Source organism: Tachyglossus aculeatus, chromosome 7 (assembly GCF_015852505.1).
Source record: "Tachyglossus aculeatus isolate mTacAcu1 chromosome 7, mTacAcu1.pri, whole genome shotgun sequence".
In the NCBI taxonomy this organism is placed as follows: domain Eukaryota; kingdom Metazoa; phylum Chordata; class Mammalia; order Monotremata; family Tachyglossidae; genus Tachyglossus; species Tachyglossus aculeatus.
Window position 1 is genome coordinate 37,254,342 of NC_052072.1, and position 21,606 is coordinate 37,275,947.

The following is a 21,606-nucleotide window of genomic DNA, read 5'->3' on the forward strand; positions in this document are numbered from 1 at the left end:
ATGGAATCACCTAAAATTTCTGCTGCACACACCTCGGGTGAAAAAAGTCCCACATCTGCACCTCTGCCCTTTGGCAAAAAATTATATGTAGAAATGGCACGTATGACCAGGCCTTCCCTTCCACTCTCCAAAAGGTCAGCCTTTCCGCCCGCCTTTCAGACTCTTCCAAATAAAAAGCAGCAGTGCGAGGTCTCGACTGCCAACAGATGGAGGCTTTTAGGCAGTCATTCACCCACTCTCTCACACTATTACAGTTACCCAAATGACTACTGCTACCATGGAGAGAGGACCCTGACCATCCTTCACAGAGCAAACCCAACCATAGCTCAGGCTGCTGGTGGTGGTGGTGGGATGAGGGAGAGAGTGTCGACGGCTCAGCACAAACCACCACCATTCCCGCAGAAACAATTTCTGTGCATGGCCTGATGGCACTTGCATAAACAGGCAGCCCTGTCCAACCTCATTAAGAGGTTGGACATCACCCTTGGGTCTGTCTGACCAGTTCTCACCATCTTCTTTAATGGTAAGCACTTACTATGCGCCAGGCACTGTGCTAAGTGCTGGGGGAGAGACAAGCTAATCAGGCTGGACCCAGTTCCTGTCCCACAGGTGGCTCCCAGTCTTAATCCCCATTTTACAGATGAGGTAACTGAGGCACAGAGAAGTGAAGTGACTTGCCCAAGGCCACACAGCAGGCAAGTGGCAGGGCCGGGACTGGAACCTAGGTTCTTCTGATTGCCTAGGCCCATGCTCTATCCGTAGGACACACTGCTGCTCATTTCACATTTTAATCTGCAAAATGTGCTAGTGAGTCTCTCTACGTAATGGTATTTATTAAGTGCTTACTGGGTGCAGAGCCCTGTACTAAGCGCTGGGAGACAATATACAGATGGAAATTAGATCCAGTTTAAGTGACACTTACACTTCGTAAGTACAACCTTTGTGTCCAAGCAAAAGAGCAGCTCTATCCATCACTTCTCTGAGCAACCATGTCAAAAAGTGACCACATGTGACTAAAATGTGACCAACATCATCATCGCCCTAAGTATTACCTGAGTGCCTATGTGAAGAGGACTCTTTCATTCATTCAATCGTATTTATTGAGCGCTTACTGTGGGCAGAACACTGTACTAAGCGCTTGGGAAGTACAAGTTGGCAACATATAGAGACGGTCCCTACCCAACAACAGGCTCACAGTCTGGAAGGGGGAGACAGACAACAAAACATGTGGACAGGTGTCAAGTCATCAGGATAAATATCTATCACTCTATCAGGTGCAACACTGTATATTCTTTAGATTATACAGTCTAAAGAGGTGGCTGCCAAAGACTTCCAGGAGAAATGTCCATCCAGCTTTTCCCTCTCCAGCACATCTTGCAAAAAAGATAGCCCACTCATTCCTCATGGACTAGACTCTTTAAAAAAATAGGGCATTCGCCAACAGCAAAGAATATTCAGCTTCCTAGGATCTAAAGAGCTTTCCAACTAAATCGTCCAGGACCAGTCTTTTAAAGGGGAAAAAAAAAACCCACAGGGAACATTTAGGGTATCGGGAACAGAGAGGACAAATATATTACCTGTCTAATTGGCTCTTCCCTACCCAGTCCCTCCACGGGAGTCTAAAGTAGTTGTCAACATTCATTAAAAAAAAAATGGTGAGGACTTTCAATCTCTACATTATGGTCCATATGTGTTTGTGTGTGCACACGCGCAGGCACGCACTAACATATGAATACAGTCTTCAGAGGGGACTACTTTCATAGGAATACAATTTAGGGGACTAAGGGAAGGAAAGTGGACAGTCATATTCACCTCAGTGACTTTGTTTTTCCCAAGTTGTAGTGATGGGCTGTAAGCTAGCTGTGGGCAAGTCTGCTGACTCTGTTCTGTTGTACTTTCCCAAAGGCTTAGTCCAGTGCTCTGCACACAATCAGCAGTCAATAAATACTATTGACTGCACTGGCTCAGTCATGTTGTGTCTCACCTGGTCCTCACTTGGCCAACAGCATGGATCTCTGAAGGACCGTGGAGTTTCTTCAGTGCCCCATATGTTGAAGGGCTTGTAAAGGCATCTAAACATTTAGTCCTAGTCATTTTCAGGGCTTGTTTGCAGTTGCAACTTCCTCAAAAGTTGGAGCTAAAGTCACCCCTGGGCATTTTGGTCATTTTTCTGTTTTTGAAGGGCTGTGGTCTCAGTAGTCGAGGCATGCTCAGAAGATCGTGATGGTGTTACCATCAGTGTGTGTTCCCTTCTCTCACGCCATTCCACCAACTGGCCCGCTCCCACCTTATGTTAGCAAAGTCTCCAAATTTTCTTTGAGAAGGCTAAATCTACAATATGTCGATCAATCAATCGTATTTAGTGAGTGTTTACTGCATGCAGAGCACTGTACTAAGTAGTAGGGAGAGTGCAATACAGCAGTTGGTAGACAAGTCCCTTGCCTACAATGAGCTTAAATTGTAGAGGGGGAGATAGATTAATAAACCACAAATATGTACCCAAGTGCCGTGGCCTGAGGGGTGGGTGAAGAAAAGGTGCAAATTCAAGTGCAAGGGTGACACAGAAGGGAACGGGAGAAGAGGAATAAGGGCCTAGTTGGAGGTGGACTCTTGGAAGAGGTGTGTCATCAAAAAGGTTTTGGAAGTGGGGAGAGATCGGCTGTTGGATACGATGAGGGCGAGCACTCCATGCCAGAAGCAGGATGTGGGTGAGAGGTCGGCAGCAAGATCGAGGTACAGTGAGAAGGTTGGCACTGAAATATTTTTCAAAAATAATTATTCAAATAGTACTAAAAGATATATAACGCTCAGTTTTTCCACATAAGGGATTGCAAAATGCATCTTTTTTTAGTACACTGGCATAATACACACTTCACTCACCATTTGCTTGCTATATGACCTTGAGCAAGATGGTTAACTTCTCTGTGCTTCGGTTTCTTCATTTATGAAAACGGGAGTAAAATAGTTGTTCTCCGAAATTTCCACACAGATTGAGAACTTTGGGGTGGGGCAGAGACTGTATTCAATCTGATTACCTTGAATCCACCCCAATGCATGGAGTAAGAACTCAATACCATTATTATTGTAAAGGGGATAAACAATTAATGTCTTTCCTTCTTTCATTTCCTTTTCTAATCAATCATTACAAAGTAGCTCTCTATGGTCTCACTGTTCTGCTGTCCCACACAAGCTGCCAATTTTCATGTTAACCTTCTGCCCTAAATTCTCATTTCTATTATCATTATTATTATTATTATTATTATTGTTATTATTATTATTACTACTACAGTATTTGTTAAGCCCTTACTATGTGTCCGGCACCATTCTAAGTACTGGGGTAGACACATTACTGCTTATAGAGAAGCAGTGTGGCTCAATGGAAAGAGCACGGGCTTTGGAGTCAGAGGTCATGGGTTCGAGTCCCAACTCTGCCACATGTCCGCTGTGTGACCTTGGGCAAGTCACTTAACTTCTCTGAGCCTCAGTTCCCTCATCTGCAAAATGGGGATTAAGACTGTGAGCCCCACGTGGGACAACTTGATTACCTTGTATCCCCCCCAGCGCTTAGAACAGTGCTCTGCACATAGTAAGCGCTTAACAAATGCCATCATGATTATTATTATTATTATTATATTACCCGGTGATCAGGATGGGCCTCACAGTCTAAGTAGGAGGGAGTAGAATTTAATCCCCCATTTTACAGATGAGGCACAGAGAATTAAGTGATCAGCCCAAGGACACACAGCGGAAATGTAGGGGAGCCAGGATTAGAATCCTGGTCCTCTGACTCCCATGCTGATACTCTTTCCACTAGGCCATCCCGCTTCTATTTATTAAGCACTTACTGGGCTAAGGTCTTCTAGACTGTGAGCCTGCTCTTCTAGACTGGGAGCCCGCTGTTGGGTAGGGACCGTCCCTATATGTTGCCAACTTGTACCTCCCAAGCGCTTAGTACAGTGCTCTGCACACAGTAAGCGCTCAATAAATGCGATTGAATGAATGAATGAATAAGGTCCTTATGGGCAGGGAACATGTCTACCAACTCTTATATTGCTGGGTGCTTAGTACAGTGCACTGCACACCGTAAGCCCTCAATAAACATGATTTATTGATATAAGATATTCTTAGAAGAGCTTTTCCTAGCCCAGGGGTTCACAATTTAAGATAAGAGAGCAGGCATCGCAGTAAGTATTTTACAGATGGGGAAACTGAGGCGTAGAAAAATTCTGTGACTTGCCCAGAGTCACAGTGGCAGAATTGGGATTGGCACCCACACCTCCTAATTGCCAAGGCTAGGGTTTTTCCCACCAGCTCTTGCTGCCCCACAGAAAGAACGTCGAGGTTGGGGTGGACAACTCCGCTGAAATGCATTTTTCCCCCCCAAATTCCCTAGCCTGTCTTCAGAGACTTATAAATCCCTTCTTTATGTACTCATTCACAGCTTTGATTTTCCAAAGTCAATCAAGGTATCAACAGCAGTGACAATAAATCAGAGGTATTTATGGAGAGTCTACTGTGCATAGGGGAATATACAAAGCACTTGGGAGAGTCTAACAGCAGAGCTGGTAGACATTTTCCCTGCCGACAAGGAGCTTACAGTCTAGAGGATAATAAATGAACAGAGATGCCTTGAATGCTGGTCCTTTTCTCTGTAGTTTATTTGGATCTACATATACTATTGATTGATACTATTAGAGAAGCAGCATGGCTCAGTGGAAAGAGCACAGGCTTTGGAGTCAGAGGTCATGAGTTCAAATCCCAGCTCTGCCAACTGTCAGCTGCGGGACTTTAGGCAAGTCACAACTTCTCTGTGCCTCAGTGACCTCATCTGTAAAGTGGGGATTAAGACTGTGAGCCCCCCATGGGACAATCTGATCACCTTGTAACCTCCCCAGTGCTTAGAATGGTGCTTTGCACATAGTAAGCGCTTAATAAATGCCATCATTATTATGATGCAGCGCTCAACATTTTAAGACAGCCACGTCACCAATATCATGAGTTTACACTTTTGAAATTCACATTAAGGAAAATTCATATTGTAGTATACACACCCAGCTGAAATCACATCTCAGGATGCCTTCTCCAATTAATTTCTACTCTCCCCAACCTTATTTCTGAAGCCTGGCATGGGTGGGGATTGTTTTATTGCTGAATTGTACTTTCCAACAGCTTAGTACATTGCTCTGCTCACAGTAAGCGCTCAATAAATATGACAATGAGTGAAATCAGCACTTCCCCCTACCCACAACTAAGCACTTAGGTGCATCTTACATACTTCAGTAATCCCTCCCCCACAAGATTGTAAGTTTCTTGAGGAAAGCTTATATATAATGCTGATGCACACTAATTTCTATTTGTACTCTCCCACGTGCTTAGTGTAATGCCCTGCACACAGTAGGTACCCAATAAATATTATCGAGTGATAGAATAAGAGATGCGGGAATCTTCAAGAGTGGGTCAGGTGAAAGTTGGTGAAATGTGTGAAAGGCGAATGTCCAGAACTATTCTGCCCAAAATTGAACAGAGATTTCCATGGGACTCATGAAGAGGGGAAGTAAAAGAGGTAGATAATGGAAAAGAATATCAAGGACAGTACCCCATATACAAAAGACCCCTTAGGGGTGACTGGAAGTGGGTAACTGAGGAACCTGGAGTAGGTGAGAATAAGGATATGGAAAGCAGTGGACTAGAGCAAGAAGGTAGGGAATTTGGCAGAGAGGAGCTGTGGCAGGGAAAGGGGTCAGAACCTCTAAAGCGGGCTACTGATCCAAAAGGTAAAAACCAGAGAAAAGGTATAACTGGGATATATCAGGATAGATGACAGTCACATACAAACTTGGAAAAAAAAAAAAAAACGGCAAAAATGGAGAATACAGATGTCCACACAGTTGAGGTGTTTCTGTCAAAATTCCAAAGAGAAGATTTGTGTGAGGTGTGGCTGTTTAAATAACACTTTAAAAATCAAGATATGATTTGGGGGCATACCCAAAGCTTGAAAAAAATTAGCAAATAATCGCCTTATTAAAACAGAGCAGTTAATAGTTCTTCTACCAAAACCCAATTTCAAAATGAAGATCAGACCCTTCATACCTCTACACCGGGGCTAAGGCTGCTTGGCACTGTATCTGAAGTTACTGTAGTGCTTGGAAGGCTGGAAAACTCCCAGGTATTCACAGGTTCAAGTGGTTCAGATGGCTTTGAATGGTCAATACATTTCGGATTATCCAATAAGGTCACTTCATAAAATTCTTGAATATCTGGAATTTGAGGCAAGAAAGGTGAAAATTGTAGAAGTGTTTTAAGTAATTGAATCAGTTCTTAGCTGCTAAATAAGTGGATATAGGCTCTGGGATAGAGAAAATAAAACCCAGGAATTTTCACCTTGTATAAAGATGGAAACAGATCAGTAAATCATTACCAAAAAAACTTGAAATTCTACTTACCCCAGAAAATAGCAAATATACAGAGGGCCAGATCATCACTTCTCTGGGCCTCAGTTCCCTCACCTGTCAAAATGGGGATGAAGACTGTGAGCCCCCCGTGGGACAACCTGATCACCTTGTAACCTACCCAGCGCTTAGAACAGTGCTTGGCACATAGTAAGCCCTTAACAAATACCATCATTATTATTATTCTTTGGGCCTCGGTTACCTCACCTGTAAAAATGGGGATTAAAACTGTAAGCCCCCCGTGGGACACCTGATCACCTTGTAACCTCCCCAGCGCTTAGAACAGTGCTTTGAACATAGTAAGCGCTTAACAAATACCATTATTATTATTATTATTATTATTAATTTTATTGTTGTAATCAGAAAATACCCTAATCCTCTTTTTAAAAAAGGCAGCGCTGAAAGAAACCCAACTCACTTTCCAGAAGCAAATTGTGCTAGAGCTGCGCATCCCATCAGAGCCTTTAATTCTTTCTGTTTCGAAGGGAGAGATCTTGCCTTGCTTAGTGGCAACAGCACTCCCCAATCTGACAAAATAAATATTTTCACTATAGGTTTTAACTAGAACGTGTCCGACAATTAGGGAAAGTCCCATCTGATGATGTGAGACTGTTCGGGAAGGGGCTCCTGTGGTGTTCGAAATTAATGGAACATGTGCATGCACGCAGCGGTGATGAAAATCAATCGATGGTATTTACTGTGCACTATGTGCAAAGCACTATTCTAACTGCTCGGGAGAGTCCAATACAAGAGAATTAGCAGGCATAGTCCGTGCCCATAATAAGCTTACAGTCTAGAGGACGCTGTGAACAGGAGATGTTTCAAGAGAACTGGGTGTGTTAATGAAGATTAAATACAAATCTAAGGCTTCAATAAACTAACTTTCTAAGGAAACTTCTTAAAATGAATAGGAGAATTAACAGTATCTTAACCACTAGTAGCTAGGGGCTTCATCAACCAATACACTCAGTTCTACCATAACCTATGCTTTAAGGTCACAATTTCGCTAGAATCCAATTGGGGAATGTTTGGCTGACAACGCCAGCCCATTTGGACTCAAGATGCCTTATCTAACAAATTGCATGTGCATGCATTGTTGGAGAGGTGACTACTATAAGATCTTACATGGAGGCAACGCTCGGGCTTCTTGAAATTGAGGGCATATTGAAGATAGCTGGTCCCTCTATTCTGACATAACACCACACAATTCTTTCCTTACTTCCATCTTCTGTGATTGGGGAATAGACTCTATTTAGGAGTGTTTTGTCCTATTACTGTTGGAAAAATGTCCACAACTACCCATGATGCTCTCATGTCATCACTCCTCCACATCATCAGGTAGAAGTGAAAATAAAATTTCCTGGCCTTCCACAGATGCCCAACTTTCTTATTGAGCAGATAAGAAAAAGTGTCCTGAGAGAATTCCCTGCTGAGCTATCACTACAAATGTAAAAATGAAAAAAAGAGAATCAGAAGGTATTTATGCCTAAGCCTTCCTTCTGACTCTCTCCATCCCTCTCTCATGATAATCTTCTTTCCAAACTGAAAAATGCTTTCCTTAGCATGTACGTGACCTGCAAAAGACAGCCAATCACAGCCCAGAACAAGACTTCCTTGAGAGCATCCCTAATCCCCAGAGATGAAACTCTGACCAACGGGTTGAAACCTATTGTTATTTGTACCCTTTTCTGCCACATCTGAATGAAGGCTTCTTCCCTTTCAAGTAGCTTACAAGCTGGCCAATAACTACTTGTGGCTACCTGCATTATATTGTAAAAATCTATTTTAATCCTAAAAGCCTAGAGAGAGCAGTGTAAATCAATTCTTTTACATAAGACTGGATGTTTATGACATTTTCCCATTCATCTTTTATAATTTTAGTATGAATGTCAAATTTTAAACGATAGCTTATCTACTACATCAAAAAAAGTTAAGTTCACCTAACCTGTTCAGATCTACATCTCTGCCCCTGCTCTCTCTCCCTCCCTCCAGGCTCACATCTCCTCCTGCCTTCAGGACATCTCCATCTGGATGTCTGCCCGCCATCTAAAACTCAGCATGTCCAAGACTGAACTCCTTATCTTCCCTCCCAAACCCTGCCCTCTCCCTGACTTTCCCATCACTGTTGATGGCACTTCCATCCTTCCCATCTCACAGGCCCGCAACCTTGGTGTCATCCTCGACTCCGCTCTCTTGTTCACCCCTCACATCCAATCCGTCACCAAAACCTGCCGGTCTCACCTCCGCAACATTGCCAAGATCCGCCCTTTCCTCTCCATCTAAACCGCTACCCTGCTTGTTCAATCTCTCATCCTATCCCGACAGGATTACTGCATTAGCCTCCTCTCTGATCTCCCATCCGCCTGTCTCTCCCCATTTCAATCCATACTTCATGCTGCTGCCCAGATCGTCTTTGTGCAGAAACGCTCTGGGCACGTAACTCCCCTCTTCAAAAATCTCCATTGGCTACCAATCAACCTATGCATCAGGCAGAAACTCCTCACCCTGGGCTTCAAGGCTGTCCATCCCCTCGCCCCCTCCTACCTCACCTCCCTTCTCTCGTTCTCCAGCCAGCCCGCACCCTTCCCTCCTCTGCCGCTAATCTCCTCACTGGGCCTCGTTCTCGCCTGTCCTGCTGTCGACCCCTGGCCCATGTCATCCTCCTGGACCGGAATGCCCTCCCTCCACACATCCACCAAGCTAGCTCTCTTCCTTCCTTCAAAGCCCTACTGAGAGCTCACCTCTTCCAGGAGGCCTTCCCAGATTGAGCCCCCTCCTTCCTCTCCCCCTCCTCCCGCCTTACCTCCTTCCCCTCCCCACAGCACCTGTATATATGCATATATGTTTGTACGGATTTATTACTCTATTCATTTTATTTGTACATATTTATTCTAGTTATTTTATTTTGTTAATATGTTTTGTTTTATTATCTGTCTCCCCCTTCTAGTCTGTGAGCCCGCTGTTGGGTAGGGACTGTCTCTATATGTTGCCAACTTGTACTTCCCAAGCGCTTAGTACAGTGCTCTGCACACAGTAAGTGCTCAGTAAATACGATTGAATGAATGAATGAATGAATGAATGAGGCAAAAAAGAAAATAATCTTTTTTTTTGGTAGGCTTTTCCCATGTGCCCCTGCATGTCACTGACACTGAATCAACTTCTCTTTCCATTTACATTTCATTTTAAATTCACAGTCAATCAAGTTCAATACTGCCCGTACATGTATTTCTAAAACCTACACCAAACATTTGGTAAGTAGCAAAATAAGAGCCTGCAAGACACTGAAACTTAGAAAAGTCTAAGATCAGAAGATAGCCCCAATTAATGACACAAAGAAAGTCTAGCCAAAGTTTCTATATTATTACTAAGCAGTAGCAGGACCCACTCCTATTCCAGCTCAATTTACCATGCTAGAAACATGTTAACAAAGATATGGATGGCAAAGATACCGATGTGACACAGAATGTTTGCCTTTGGGTGGATAAACAGAACTTTGAGCTCTTTCATGGGGCCTTCCGCAAGAACCACCCCGACTTGCAAATGCTCTGTTCTAGGAAATCTGTATCCACATATGCAGCTGCATATTTGGCAGGTGATTTTTATTCTTGATTCGGTGTTTTTTCCTTCTGCCCTAAGAAACCTTTCTCCCCCATCCCACAAATCTAAATAACTGCACACTCAACAATCACAGTACTTACTGAGTGCAAAGCACGGAACTACTTGCTTCAGAGAGCGCAACTAAAATAAGGAGCTGTCAGCCTCAGGGAGCTTACAATCAAACTGCAGAAGATGAATAAATGATTTTATAAACACTGGCAGCAGGAAAATGAACAATGCTGCAACTGCTGATGGTAGAAAATGGCAGGATAAGCAGATAAGTGTAAATTACTGTACATCATCATGTTATGTAAGTGCTAAGGACAGGTGAATAAGCTTATGTTGCCAACTTGTACTTCCCAAGTGCTTAGTACAGTGCTCTGCACACAGTAAGCGCTCAATAAATATGATTGATTGATTGATTGATTAAGTTGTGAGAGTTTCGGTGTGGATAATCTGAATGGGAAAGAAGTTCCAGATATGGGAAAAGCTTTGCAAAACCAAGGAAATAGAGGCGGGAGAGCCAAGAGTTAGGCACGGTGAGCTCGGGAGGAAGGAGTCAAGTTAAGTTAAGTCAAGTTAAGTGACTTGCCCAAAGTCACACAGCTGACAAGTGGTGGAGCCGGGATTAGAATCCATGACCTCTGACTCCCAAGCCTGGGCTCTTTCCACTGAGCCATGCTGTTTAGGTAGACACTTAAAGACAGTCTCTCCATTTTAGTTGAAAGCAGCACAAAGTAAGTATAGGAGAGATGGGGAAGAGAGAATCGGAGGGGGGAAGGCAGGGGAGAGAAAAAGGAGGGTGGTTGGGGAGAAAATAGTCCCCCTGACCTTCCTCTCAAAATACCATCACCTCTTCAGCTTCTCACCTACTGCGAGGACTCTCCATCCACTTCAATCCCCACTGAGTCCACCCAGACAGCTGGGAGACTCTCCAGGGACAAGGCGGGAGTCTCAGCTCAAGAGTCATGGTGCTGGTTTAAAGCTTGCCGCAGCCCCAAGCCGCTTCCCACTCTGGCATCTGCTGCTACCTCAGCAAGAGCAGCCAGGGAATCAGCACTGAAAGCCAGCAAGGGTGAGAAAGTAGTGGCAGTCACCCCCTGCCTGTTGACAGGGTGCTTCTGGTCCCTTTTCAGCTTCAAGAGGCAAAGTGGACCACCTACAGCTGCCCATTCTTGCCCAAAAACTAAAAGAAACAAATTGATGGCTTCGCCTCCTCAGTGCCAAGCCCACTGGGGTCACAGGCCCCCAAGGACTATCCCCTTGCCTAATTCACAAGGGCTCATCTATAAATCAAAGTAACTCTCACCTTCCCTCGGGTTATCTCTCTCTCTCTCCCCCCACCTTTTCCCTGTCCTGCCACATCCCCAAGGTATGTATATATTTTTACACACTTGGTGTTAGTCAAGTTAATAATAATAATTATTACAGTATTTGTTAAGCGCTTACTAGGTGCCAGGTACTGTTCTGAGCACTGGGGCAGATACAAGATAATTGGGTTGGACAAAGTCCGCGTCCCACACGGGGCTCACAGTCTGAATCCCCATTTTACAGCTGAGGGAACTGGGGCACAGAGAAGTTGAGTGACTTGCCCACAGTCAAACAGCAGACACAAGGCGGAACTACTGGGATTAGAATCCAAGACCTTCTGAACCCCGGGCACGTGGTCTATCCACTAGGCCGTGCTACTTCACCATGCAAGTTCCCGTGTAACTTTAAACTGGTAACATCTGACAGGTATATATGGTAGAAACTTTCAGTGGTGTTTAATTCAAAAATTCACTACTGCTTTTAAAATTTACAAACTACTCATTTAAACTCAATTTTGATTTCAGATTCCTCCCTTATGAATATAGGGCAGCGATAAAAGACAAAGTCAACAGTCAGCTGAAATGAAATAGTGTCATTCAAAATGTATTTTTCATGTGTCAAAGGTAATTAAAATTTAAAGATGCACAAGGAATTAATGAACCCTTCACATATATGCCATTTGATTCATGGATGTGATGGGGAGAGCCTGTGGGATTGACAAGAACCTCCGCTCCAGTCAATCTACTACAGATGTACACGGCATGCCTTTTGACATGCTGATGGATTTGCAACTTGCAGCAATTGTCTGTTCCCCAATCTGCCCCCCTGTTTCCCATTCTTCCCCAGATCTTTACTCAGAAAGCACTTCTCCAGATTGCCAAATGTCAGGCTAATGTCTGCTGCTATGCCTCTCTGCAATATGCTAGTATATCACATTAAGACGATGCTTCACTGGTTGATCTTCTCTCCCTCCTTGGGTTTGACATTTCAATTCACTTTACGGTAACCACTTTAGTCTCTCTACTATCCAGCCTCGTCTCACAACCCATCCAGCAAAACTGTGCAGCTATCAATATTACCTCACACTGATGAGCTGGCACCATCCAAGATATCATTGTGGGTAGTCTTTCCCTGACACCTGATGTTGTTTAAGGTTTGTAGTTGAAGCTGTAGGAACAGCTGAAACTACTCAAAAAAGTAACAGAATTTCTTGGGTGCCCTAAATTTACAATGTACCAAGTGACTTACTTCCTGCCCACAAAGAGCTTACACGCTAACAGAGAGGCATACATAAAAAATATTTCCAATCAGCAAAATCCCACTCCTAGCCATACACCATTTATGTACATATCCATTTACAATTGAAGCAGCATGGCTCGGTGGAAAAAGCACGGGCTTTGGAGTCGGAGGTCATGGGTACAAATCCCGGCTCTGCCAATTATCAGCTGTGTGACTTTGGGCAAGTCACTTAACTTCTCTGTGCCTCAGTGACCTCATCTGAAAAATGGGGATTAAGGCTGTGAGCCCCCTGTGGGACAACCTGACCACCTTGTAACCTCCTCAGCGCTTCGAACACTGCTTTGCACATAGTGTTTAATAAATGCCATTATTATTATTATTATTATTATTATTATTATTATTTATATTAACATCTGTCTCACACTGTAGACTGCAAGCTCCTCGTGGACTGGGAACAGGGCTACCAATTCTGTTAAAGTGTACTCTCCCAATAATAATAATAATAATAATGGCATTTATTTAGCACTTACTATGTGCAAAGCACTGTTCTAAGTGCTGGGGAGGTTACAAGGTGATCAGGTTGTCCCACGGGGGGCTCACAGTCTTAATCCCCATTTTACAGATGAGGTAACTGAGGCTCAGAGAAGTTAAGCAACTTGCCCAAAGTCACACAGCTGACAATTGGCGGAGCCAGAATTTGAACCCATGACCTCTGACTCCAAAGCCCAGGCTCTTTCCACTGAGCCACGCCGCTTCTGCTTCTCTCCCAAGCATTTAGTACAGTGCTCTGCACACAGCAGGCGCTCAATGAATACAATTGGTTGCTTGATAATCAAATATACAATTGAAGAAATAAATGCACATGCTGAGGATGGGTATAAAATACTTAAGTCCTGGAAATAATAATAATAATAGCATTTATTAAGTACTTACTATGTGCAAAGCACTGTTCTAAGCACTGGGGGGATACAAGGTGATCAGGTTGTCCCACGTAGGGCTCACAGTCTTAATCCCCATTTTCCAGATGAGGTCACTGAGCAACAGAGAAGTTAAGTGATTTGCCCAAAGTCACACAGCTGACAATTGACAGCTCCCCCTTTTAGACTGTGAGCCCACTGTTGGGTAGGGACTGTCTCTATATGTTGCCAACTTGTACTTCCCAAGCGCTTAGTGCAGTGCTCTGCACACAGTAGGCGCTCAATAAATACGATTGATTGATTGATTGACAGAGCCGGGAAATGAATGGTGTGTTTGTATAGTTTAAGGGTTTGGGGGTTAAAGGGGGAAGCCTTATTGAAGGAAGTGAGACTTTCTGAAGGACTTTGAATAGAATGTAAACTCACTGTGGGCAGGGAACATGACTGCTAATTCTGTTGTACTGCCCTCACCCAAGTGTTTAGTACAGTGCTCTGCACATAGTAAATACCACTGACTGATGAGGAGAGCTGTGATCTGGCAGATTTGGGGAAGGAGGAAGTACAAGCCGAGAGAACAACCTGAGTGAGTGGGCAAAGGGACTGTGAGCCCACTGTTGGGTAGGGACTGTCTCTATATGTTGCCAATTTGTACTTCCCAAGCGCTTAGTACAGTGCTCTGCACATAGTAAGCCCTCAATAAATACGATTGATGATGACGATGATGATGAGTTGAGAGCTAGGTACAGTGAAAATTAGAGAATGACAGGGGAGTAATGGGTGAAGAAAGTAGAAACAGAAGATGGTGAAAGTTGTTAGGGAGTCTTTAAACTAACTGGGAGACACTGCTTGATGTAGAGGGAAAAGGGAAGCCATTAACCAGCTCTGTGTAATGGAGAGATGTTTGCCAAATGACACTTGAAAGAAATAATCTGTGCTACAGTGTGGAGTATATATTGTAAAGGGGCAACACTGTGAGAAGCAGCATAGCCCAGTGGATACAGCACATGCCTGGGAGTCAAAAGAACCTGGGTTCTAATCCCGGCTCTGCCACTTGTCCGCTGTGCAACCTTGGGCAGGTCTGTTAACTTCTCTGTGCCCCAGTTTCCTCATCTGTAAAATGCGATTAAGATTGTGAGCCCCATGTGGGACAGGGGCTATGTCCAGCCTAATTCACTTGTATTTACCACAATGCTTTGCACTTAAAAATCATTTTTAAAAAACCACAGGAGGCAGGGAGATTAGTGAGGAGGCTGATACAATGTACCTTCTGTGTGGAGCCCAGATCTTTCAAAATTGTAAAAGTTTTCAAATTGGTAATAAAATTGGTAGCCCTTGGTCATTTTATCCAGAAGGTAAGCATATCCTTTGGAAGACTAAGAGGCTGAATTTGGGTTTTTACCCCGTTTCCTACGCCTGTCTCCCTGTCTAGACTGGAAACTCGTTGTGGGCAGGGAACGTGTCTACCAACTTTAATGTACTGTACTCTCCCAAATGCTTAGTACGCAGTAAGCACGCAAATACCATTGATGATGACCAGTGCATCCTTAGAGAGTGGACAGACGGGGATTAGGTCAGACAGCAAAATAATCTGCAGGCACAGTGCAGTGTAGTAAGCGACAGGGAATGTAAGTTGCAGCGGAAAAACCGCTTCCCACTTCCAGCTCTCCACGGAGCAGGTGTTTGGTTAACTTGCTATCGTTCCTTCTCCTTACACGTCCAACCAGCATTACTGAGCTGAGCGTAAAGTGCGGACAACTCAAATTTGCTGCTTTCTGGGAGGAAGCAGAGGATGGAGGGGAGAGTCACACTGTCCAGCTAAGCCCCGTGCACTCTTGTCCAACCCCAGGAGCACACACAGCACAATGAAGGAGCACAAGAAACTGCTCTGGAGGATTTCACCTCTCTCGATGCCGACCCCTCACTCATCACATCCTCCCTCCTGCCTGCAGCTGCCTCTCCCTTCATGTTCGTTGGACCACTACTCTTCCCATCTTCAAAGCCCAGGCTTGGGAGTCAGAGGTCATGGGTTCTAATCCCGCCTCTGCCACATGTCTGCTGTGTGACCTTGGGCGAGTCACTTAACTTCTCTGAGCCTCAGTTACCTCCTCTGTAAAATGGGGATTAAGACTGTGAGCCTCATGTGGGACAATCTGATCACCTGGTATCCCCCCCCAATGCTTAGAACAGTGCTTTGCATACAGTAAGTGCTTAACAAATGCCATCATTATTATTAAAATCATTTCTCCTCCAGGAAGCCTTCCCTGACTAACCTCATCTCCCCACCCTAGTCTTCTTTCCTTCTGTGTCACCTCTGGACCTAAGTCCATACCTCCTAAGCACTTTGATACTCACCCCACTCTCACAGCTTTAATGAATATATCATTATACTCTGCTGCTTCCCCTACCTGTAATTTATTTAAACGCCTGCCATCCCCACTAGATTGTATGCTTCTCAAGGGCAGGGACTGTGTCTACTATAGAAGCAGTGTGGCTTAGGGGCAAGAGCACAGGCTTGGGAGTTAGAAGTCGTGGGTTCAAATCCCAGCTCTGCCACTTGTCAGCTGTGTGACTTTAGGCAAGTCACTTCCCTTCTCTGGGCCTCAGTTCCCTCATCTGTAAAATGGGGATGAAGACTGTGAGCCCCATGTGGGACAACTTGATCACCTTGTATCTATCCCAGTGCTTAGAACTGTGCTTGGCACATAGTAAGTGCTTAATATCATTATTATTATTATTATTACTAATTCTATTGTACTCTAAGCACTTAGTACAGTTTTTGACACACAGAAAGCATTCAATACGACTGGGTACTTCCTGCAAAACACTGTATTAACTCCTGGGGAAAAGAACAAAAATCTGAAACAACATGAATGGTCCTTAGGAGAGTCACGATTTAAAAGGCAGGGAAAAAGGGCACACAGGATAGACACACTGGGAAAGAAACGGGGGCAAACTCAGCAAGGTTGGTGATTCAATAAAATCATCATCATAATCACCGGTAAAAACACCAGAATAAAACTGCCGGAAGGAAAGGGAGCTCAGGCTCTTCGCTGCTCCGGGCAGGGCCAACTTTAAGTTCAATTTTCCCAGCACTCTACAAGTTGAGAAGCCAAAGTTCTGTGCATCCTACTCCATCATAATGGGTCTTCACCCTTGGGACGGCAAGAGGTAAGTGGGACACACTAGATATCCTTCATGCCCCATTTCAGGCCCCAAAAGCCACAAGGGTGGGGTAGCTCTAGGTTTAATACATCCAGCTTTTGACCAACCCATTTATGTGCAGAGTTTCTGGTGGGTATAAAAGCTCATTTTTCTCCAAGCCTATTGTAGTCACTGCATGTGAATACACAATGATTGATACACACTTCATCACGTGCCTCCTATCTTCTCTTAAACACCCTCCAAAGCAATATTACTGCACACAGCGGCCGGTGAATGACCACCTTGATGTGCTTACCGTATGCCGAGTTGGAAGAACTGAACGTCAAACATTCAGACAAACTTCCAGGTCCTTCTTCAAATCCTCATATAGTACAACTAGACTTGGTTGAACAGGACTGGGCAAGACCCGGATTTTGCTTTCTCTCCATAGACGATATGGAAGTGGTGAGCCACGGACTTCAACTGTCTCCACTGACTATTCTATTGTGGAGATGCACTTCTGCGAGCGGCTAAATTTGCTCAGTAGTGCTCAACACCTAGAACTAGCGATGGTGCAAGCTCCTTGTGCGCAGGGATTGTGCCTACCTGCTACAGCGTACTCTTCCAGGTGCTTAGTCCAATGCTCCGCACACAATAAGGCGCTCAATAAATACCACTGATTGACAGTTTTAACAGCATTTGCAAGGTCAACAAATTCAGCAGGTATCTTGGTGTTTCACCCTGCACTTCTGAATCTAATGTCTGCTGTCAGCATTTTGCCCTGAAGCCACATGGTGACTCGGGAAGTTGTTTGTTGGGTTTTTTTTTTTTTTTGGTCAAGTTTTTTTAATGGTATTTGTTAAGTGTTTACTATGTGCCAGGCACTGTACTCAGCACTGGAGTAGATAATCAGGTTGGACACAGTCCAATTCTCATTTTACAGATGAAGTAACTGAGCCACAGAGAAATAAAGTGACTTGCCCAAGGTCACAGCAGACAATTGGCAGAGCCAGGATTAAAAGCCAGGTTCTTCTGACTCCCAGAATGGTGCTCTATCCACTAGGCCACGCTGCTTCTCCTGGTTCATTCATTCATTCAGTCGTATTTATTGAGCGCTTACTGTGTGCAGAGCACTGTACTAAGCGCTTGGGAAGTACAAGTTTGCAATATATAGAGACGGTCCCTACCCAACAGTGGGCTCACAGTCTAGAAGGGGGAGACAGAGAACAAAATGAAACATATTAACAAAATAAAATATATAGAATAAGTATGTACAAATGGTTAACAGAAATTCTGAAGAACATTGGCTAGAATACTGCCAACAATTGGAAAGCAGTGTTTTCCACAATCAGTCCTTCTTGAAAATAGGGATTACAGTGGAACCTTCAAAATCCTGTGTCATATTTAAGAATTACTCACGCAGAGACGAGAATAGTAACTCCTTCCCTTTATTGCTTGTACTTTTCTGCAGGAAAACCCCACAATTACAACCATTTTGCATGGTTTTGGATTGCGGTTGTAACTCTCAAAAGGTAGCGCTACAATGATGTCTTCACATGTGGCCAGCTTGCTATTCTTCACAAGGGCTCGCTACAGGTTGGGGGTAAAAAGACATATCAACACCATATTGCTGCCACCTTCAGAGATTTTCCTTAGACTGATCTGCATGTCATGTCACAAATTTTGTAGGCCTCACTTAAGATTATGAACTGCAAGATAATAATGCATTTCTTGCTTTCCTATGTGTAGTGTTTTAAGCCTTGCTTTCGGCAAGACACACGAACATAAGAATGCTAATTCCAGGGTCAAACCAAACGCACATTTTACCCAGAATTATTTTTCCAACAGCTGCAACAGGATGGCTGAAGAAATTCTGTATTTCCTTGACAACTTTCCTAATTATGAAAGTTGTATCATCTGATAGCCCCAACTTATCCCTCTAGTAATGCACTGCAAACCACCAGTCCATTAATTTACCCAAGCCATTTACCCAAGCTTTTCCCTGTATCTTCTCCAGCTCTATTTCGCTCTAAAATACAACAACCAAAGCAGCCTGTGTTATTCCACGCTACACTATGGTTTATAGAGTAGGAAAAATAGGCCTTTGGTTTGGCATGAAAAAGGTAGCATGTACCTTTAAATGGAGTAGTTTTCAAAGCCATTTTCCCTAAGCCATGCCATATCTCCTCACCATGGCGTTTCAAAAGTTTAAAAGATAGGTACTCATAACTTCTCAACATTTTAACGGTCTCCCTTGGAACAATTTCAAAGGGATAGAACACTGATTTTACCACTCCTCAAAAAGACTAAAGGAAAAAAAAAGTGAAAGTGCTCAAAGCGCTATCTCTTTCAACTGTAAAGCAAGGGGCAATTTAAAATTTGTTATATTTACTCCTTGAAGCTAAGTTTTTTTTAAAGAAGCTTTTGTTGTGCTGTATATCCCTGAAGTCAATGCTACTAATATGGAAAGAATTAATCTAAAGGAACTATTTGCCTTCTGCCAAGTATACAAAGGGAAAGATTCAGAAAAAAAAATACTTTGAGAAAATGATTACGGATTTCAGGTTTAATAAGTAATCAACACAGAAACTGAAGGAATGGACTTCAGAAATGTAACAATCCCACGTATGAGCAAAACTGAAAAAGCTCTACTCATAGGAAATGTGAAAAAAGGCATAACCCCTCATCTTAGATTTAGTATTGATTGCCTTTTAGGCACAAGTGTCTATCTTCCCGCTTTCAAGGCATTTCACAAAATGCTCTTAAATCTTATCTGCCGCAGTAGTTTTCCAAGATTTTAGGTTAATCTGTCCCCAAAACACTGACATCCAAAAAAGAGTTGCCATAGTTCCTTAAAATCATGCAGCTGGAGAGTCTCTCTCATTTAGTCCTAAAGCAATTACTTTCACGTCAAATTCTTTGAATACCATCTTCCTCAGGCGGGAAGGAACCTCACAACCACATTAATGTTTTTTCCACATTAACAGATTAGAATGAGTTTTTCTCATTTAATAACTTACTGAACAGTTTTCATTCCTAGACCCACACGCACCCAAAAAAAACCCAGATTGCTACTCACAACTTGGCACTACTCCACTTCTAAAATTATGAATGGTTCTTTCCACCAACTCTGAGCTCCCTCTCAGACCATACCCTTCTGCCCCATTGTCTACTTTCCTTCACCTCTTCCTTCTATTGTACCACTGAGCTGACAACCTATCTCATTAGCTTTCCTATCTAAACTCCTCAAATGGCCTGTTTACACCCACTGTCTCCACTTTCCTCCATCATCTTCCTTGACCCTTTTTCTACCACTTTGCTCTACTGAGACTGCTCTCTCAAAAGTCACCAATGCTCACCAAATCAAATGGATTCCACTCTGCCGGACACCTTCTCGACCTTCCAAATGCCTTTTCCTTGAATTATGATTGAACCTAATCCTTCTGGCCATGAATGACTCCCAAATCTCTCTCACTAGCCCTGGCCCCACCTCCTCTTCAAACTCATCTCCAGACCATCTTTACGTAGATGTCTCCACTGGCACCTCAAGCTCAACATGCCCAAAACTGAACTCTTTATCTTCTCTCCCTATCTTCTCCAACTAACTTTCCAATTTTAGTTGACAACACCCCTATCCTCCTGTCACTCAGCCTATTACCATGACATCATCCATGGTTCTTCTCTCTCTTTCATCTCTCCTATTCAGTCTGTCACCAAGTCCTATCAGTATTTCCTCCAGAACATCTCAAGAATCTGACACTTCCTCTCCATCCAAACTGCCAGCAAGCTGATCCAGACACTTGTCACCATCGATCAGACGTATTTACGAGAGCTTACCGTACCCTGAGTACTGTACTGGGTGCTTGGGAAAATATCATCCAATAGAGTTGAAAGACACAATCTCTGCCTGCAAAGAGCTTACAGTCTACAGCGACAGCAAACATTAAGTTACAGATGGGGAAATGGCAGAGTGCTGCATACCAAAGTGCTTCCGTGGTCTGCAAGTAAGTACATGGGTGACTCGGATGGGAGGGTGAGTAGGAGAAATGAAAATTTAGTCAAGGAAGGCCTCTTGAAAGAGATGTGGCTTTAGGAGGGTTTTGAAGGGGGTGAGAGTGGTGGATTGTCAGGTAAGAAGGGGAAGATGGTTCCTTTTATGTCAGAGAGAGGATGTAGACAAGGGGTCCCAACTCAACCCCTGTATCAGTCCCTTCCTCACTCATTTCCCAACTACCACTCCATACTTCACTCTGCTACTCAGATCGCTTTTCTAAAATATCTTTTTCTGTGCAAGTCTTCCCATTTCTCAAGAGTCCAATGGCTGCCCACTCATCTGGACATCAAGCAGAAACTCCTAATCATTGGCTTCATGAGACAAATTATCTCTCTTCCCCTTATTTGTCTTCACTTCATTTCTCTCCCTCCAACCTAACTGTGCCTTGTTCTCATCCCTCTAACTGCCGACTTCTTGGTCGTGACTCACCTTCTGTCTGGAAGTCCATCCTCCAGATCTGGCAGACGGCTGCTCTAAGGTCTTTCTGAAATCACATCTCCTCCAGAAGGCCTTCCCTGATTAATCTCTCATTTTACATCCCCGTAATCCCCCAACTGCCACTTCAGCACTCCTAGATCACTTAACCGCTTGGGTACTCCTCACCTCCGACACCCATAACACCTACATAATGCTCTATTGCTTCTTCCAAGCTGGGACTCTCTCCCCCTTCATATCTGAAAACCCACCACACTCCCCATCAAATTCAAATCCTATCCTATCCAATCCTTCTCAATCTGAGTTTTTCTCCACTTAATTCTAATTAGGACGATCAAGAGTGCTTCAAAAAGGTGGAACACCAAATACTTCTAAAACCTAATATTCCTAGACTCCATACTATGAACACTGTCAGATTATTGTGTATATGCGTGACAAAAAAATCACCTGGAATTATCTTTGG

General features: G+C 43.7%; 1 protein-coding gene across 7 annotated transcripts in view; it reads right to left on the reverse strand.

Annotated features, from left to right (window-relative positions):
• DLG1 (discs large MAGUK scaffold protein 1) overlaps nt 1-21,606 on the reverse strand; it is a 241,181-nt gene that overhangs the window by 211,333 nt on the left and 8,242 nt on the right. For all 7 annotated transcript variants that reach the window (XM_038749481.1, XM_038749480.1, XM_038749488.1 and 4 more), the window contains exon 3: nt 6,091-6,257. In XM_038749481.1, coding sequence (XP_038605409.1) covers nt 6,091-6,257 — 167 coding nt within the window. The remainder of the gene's footprint in view (nt 1-6,090; nt 6,258-21,606) is intronic.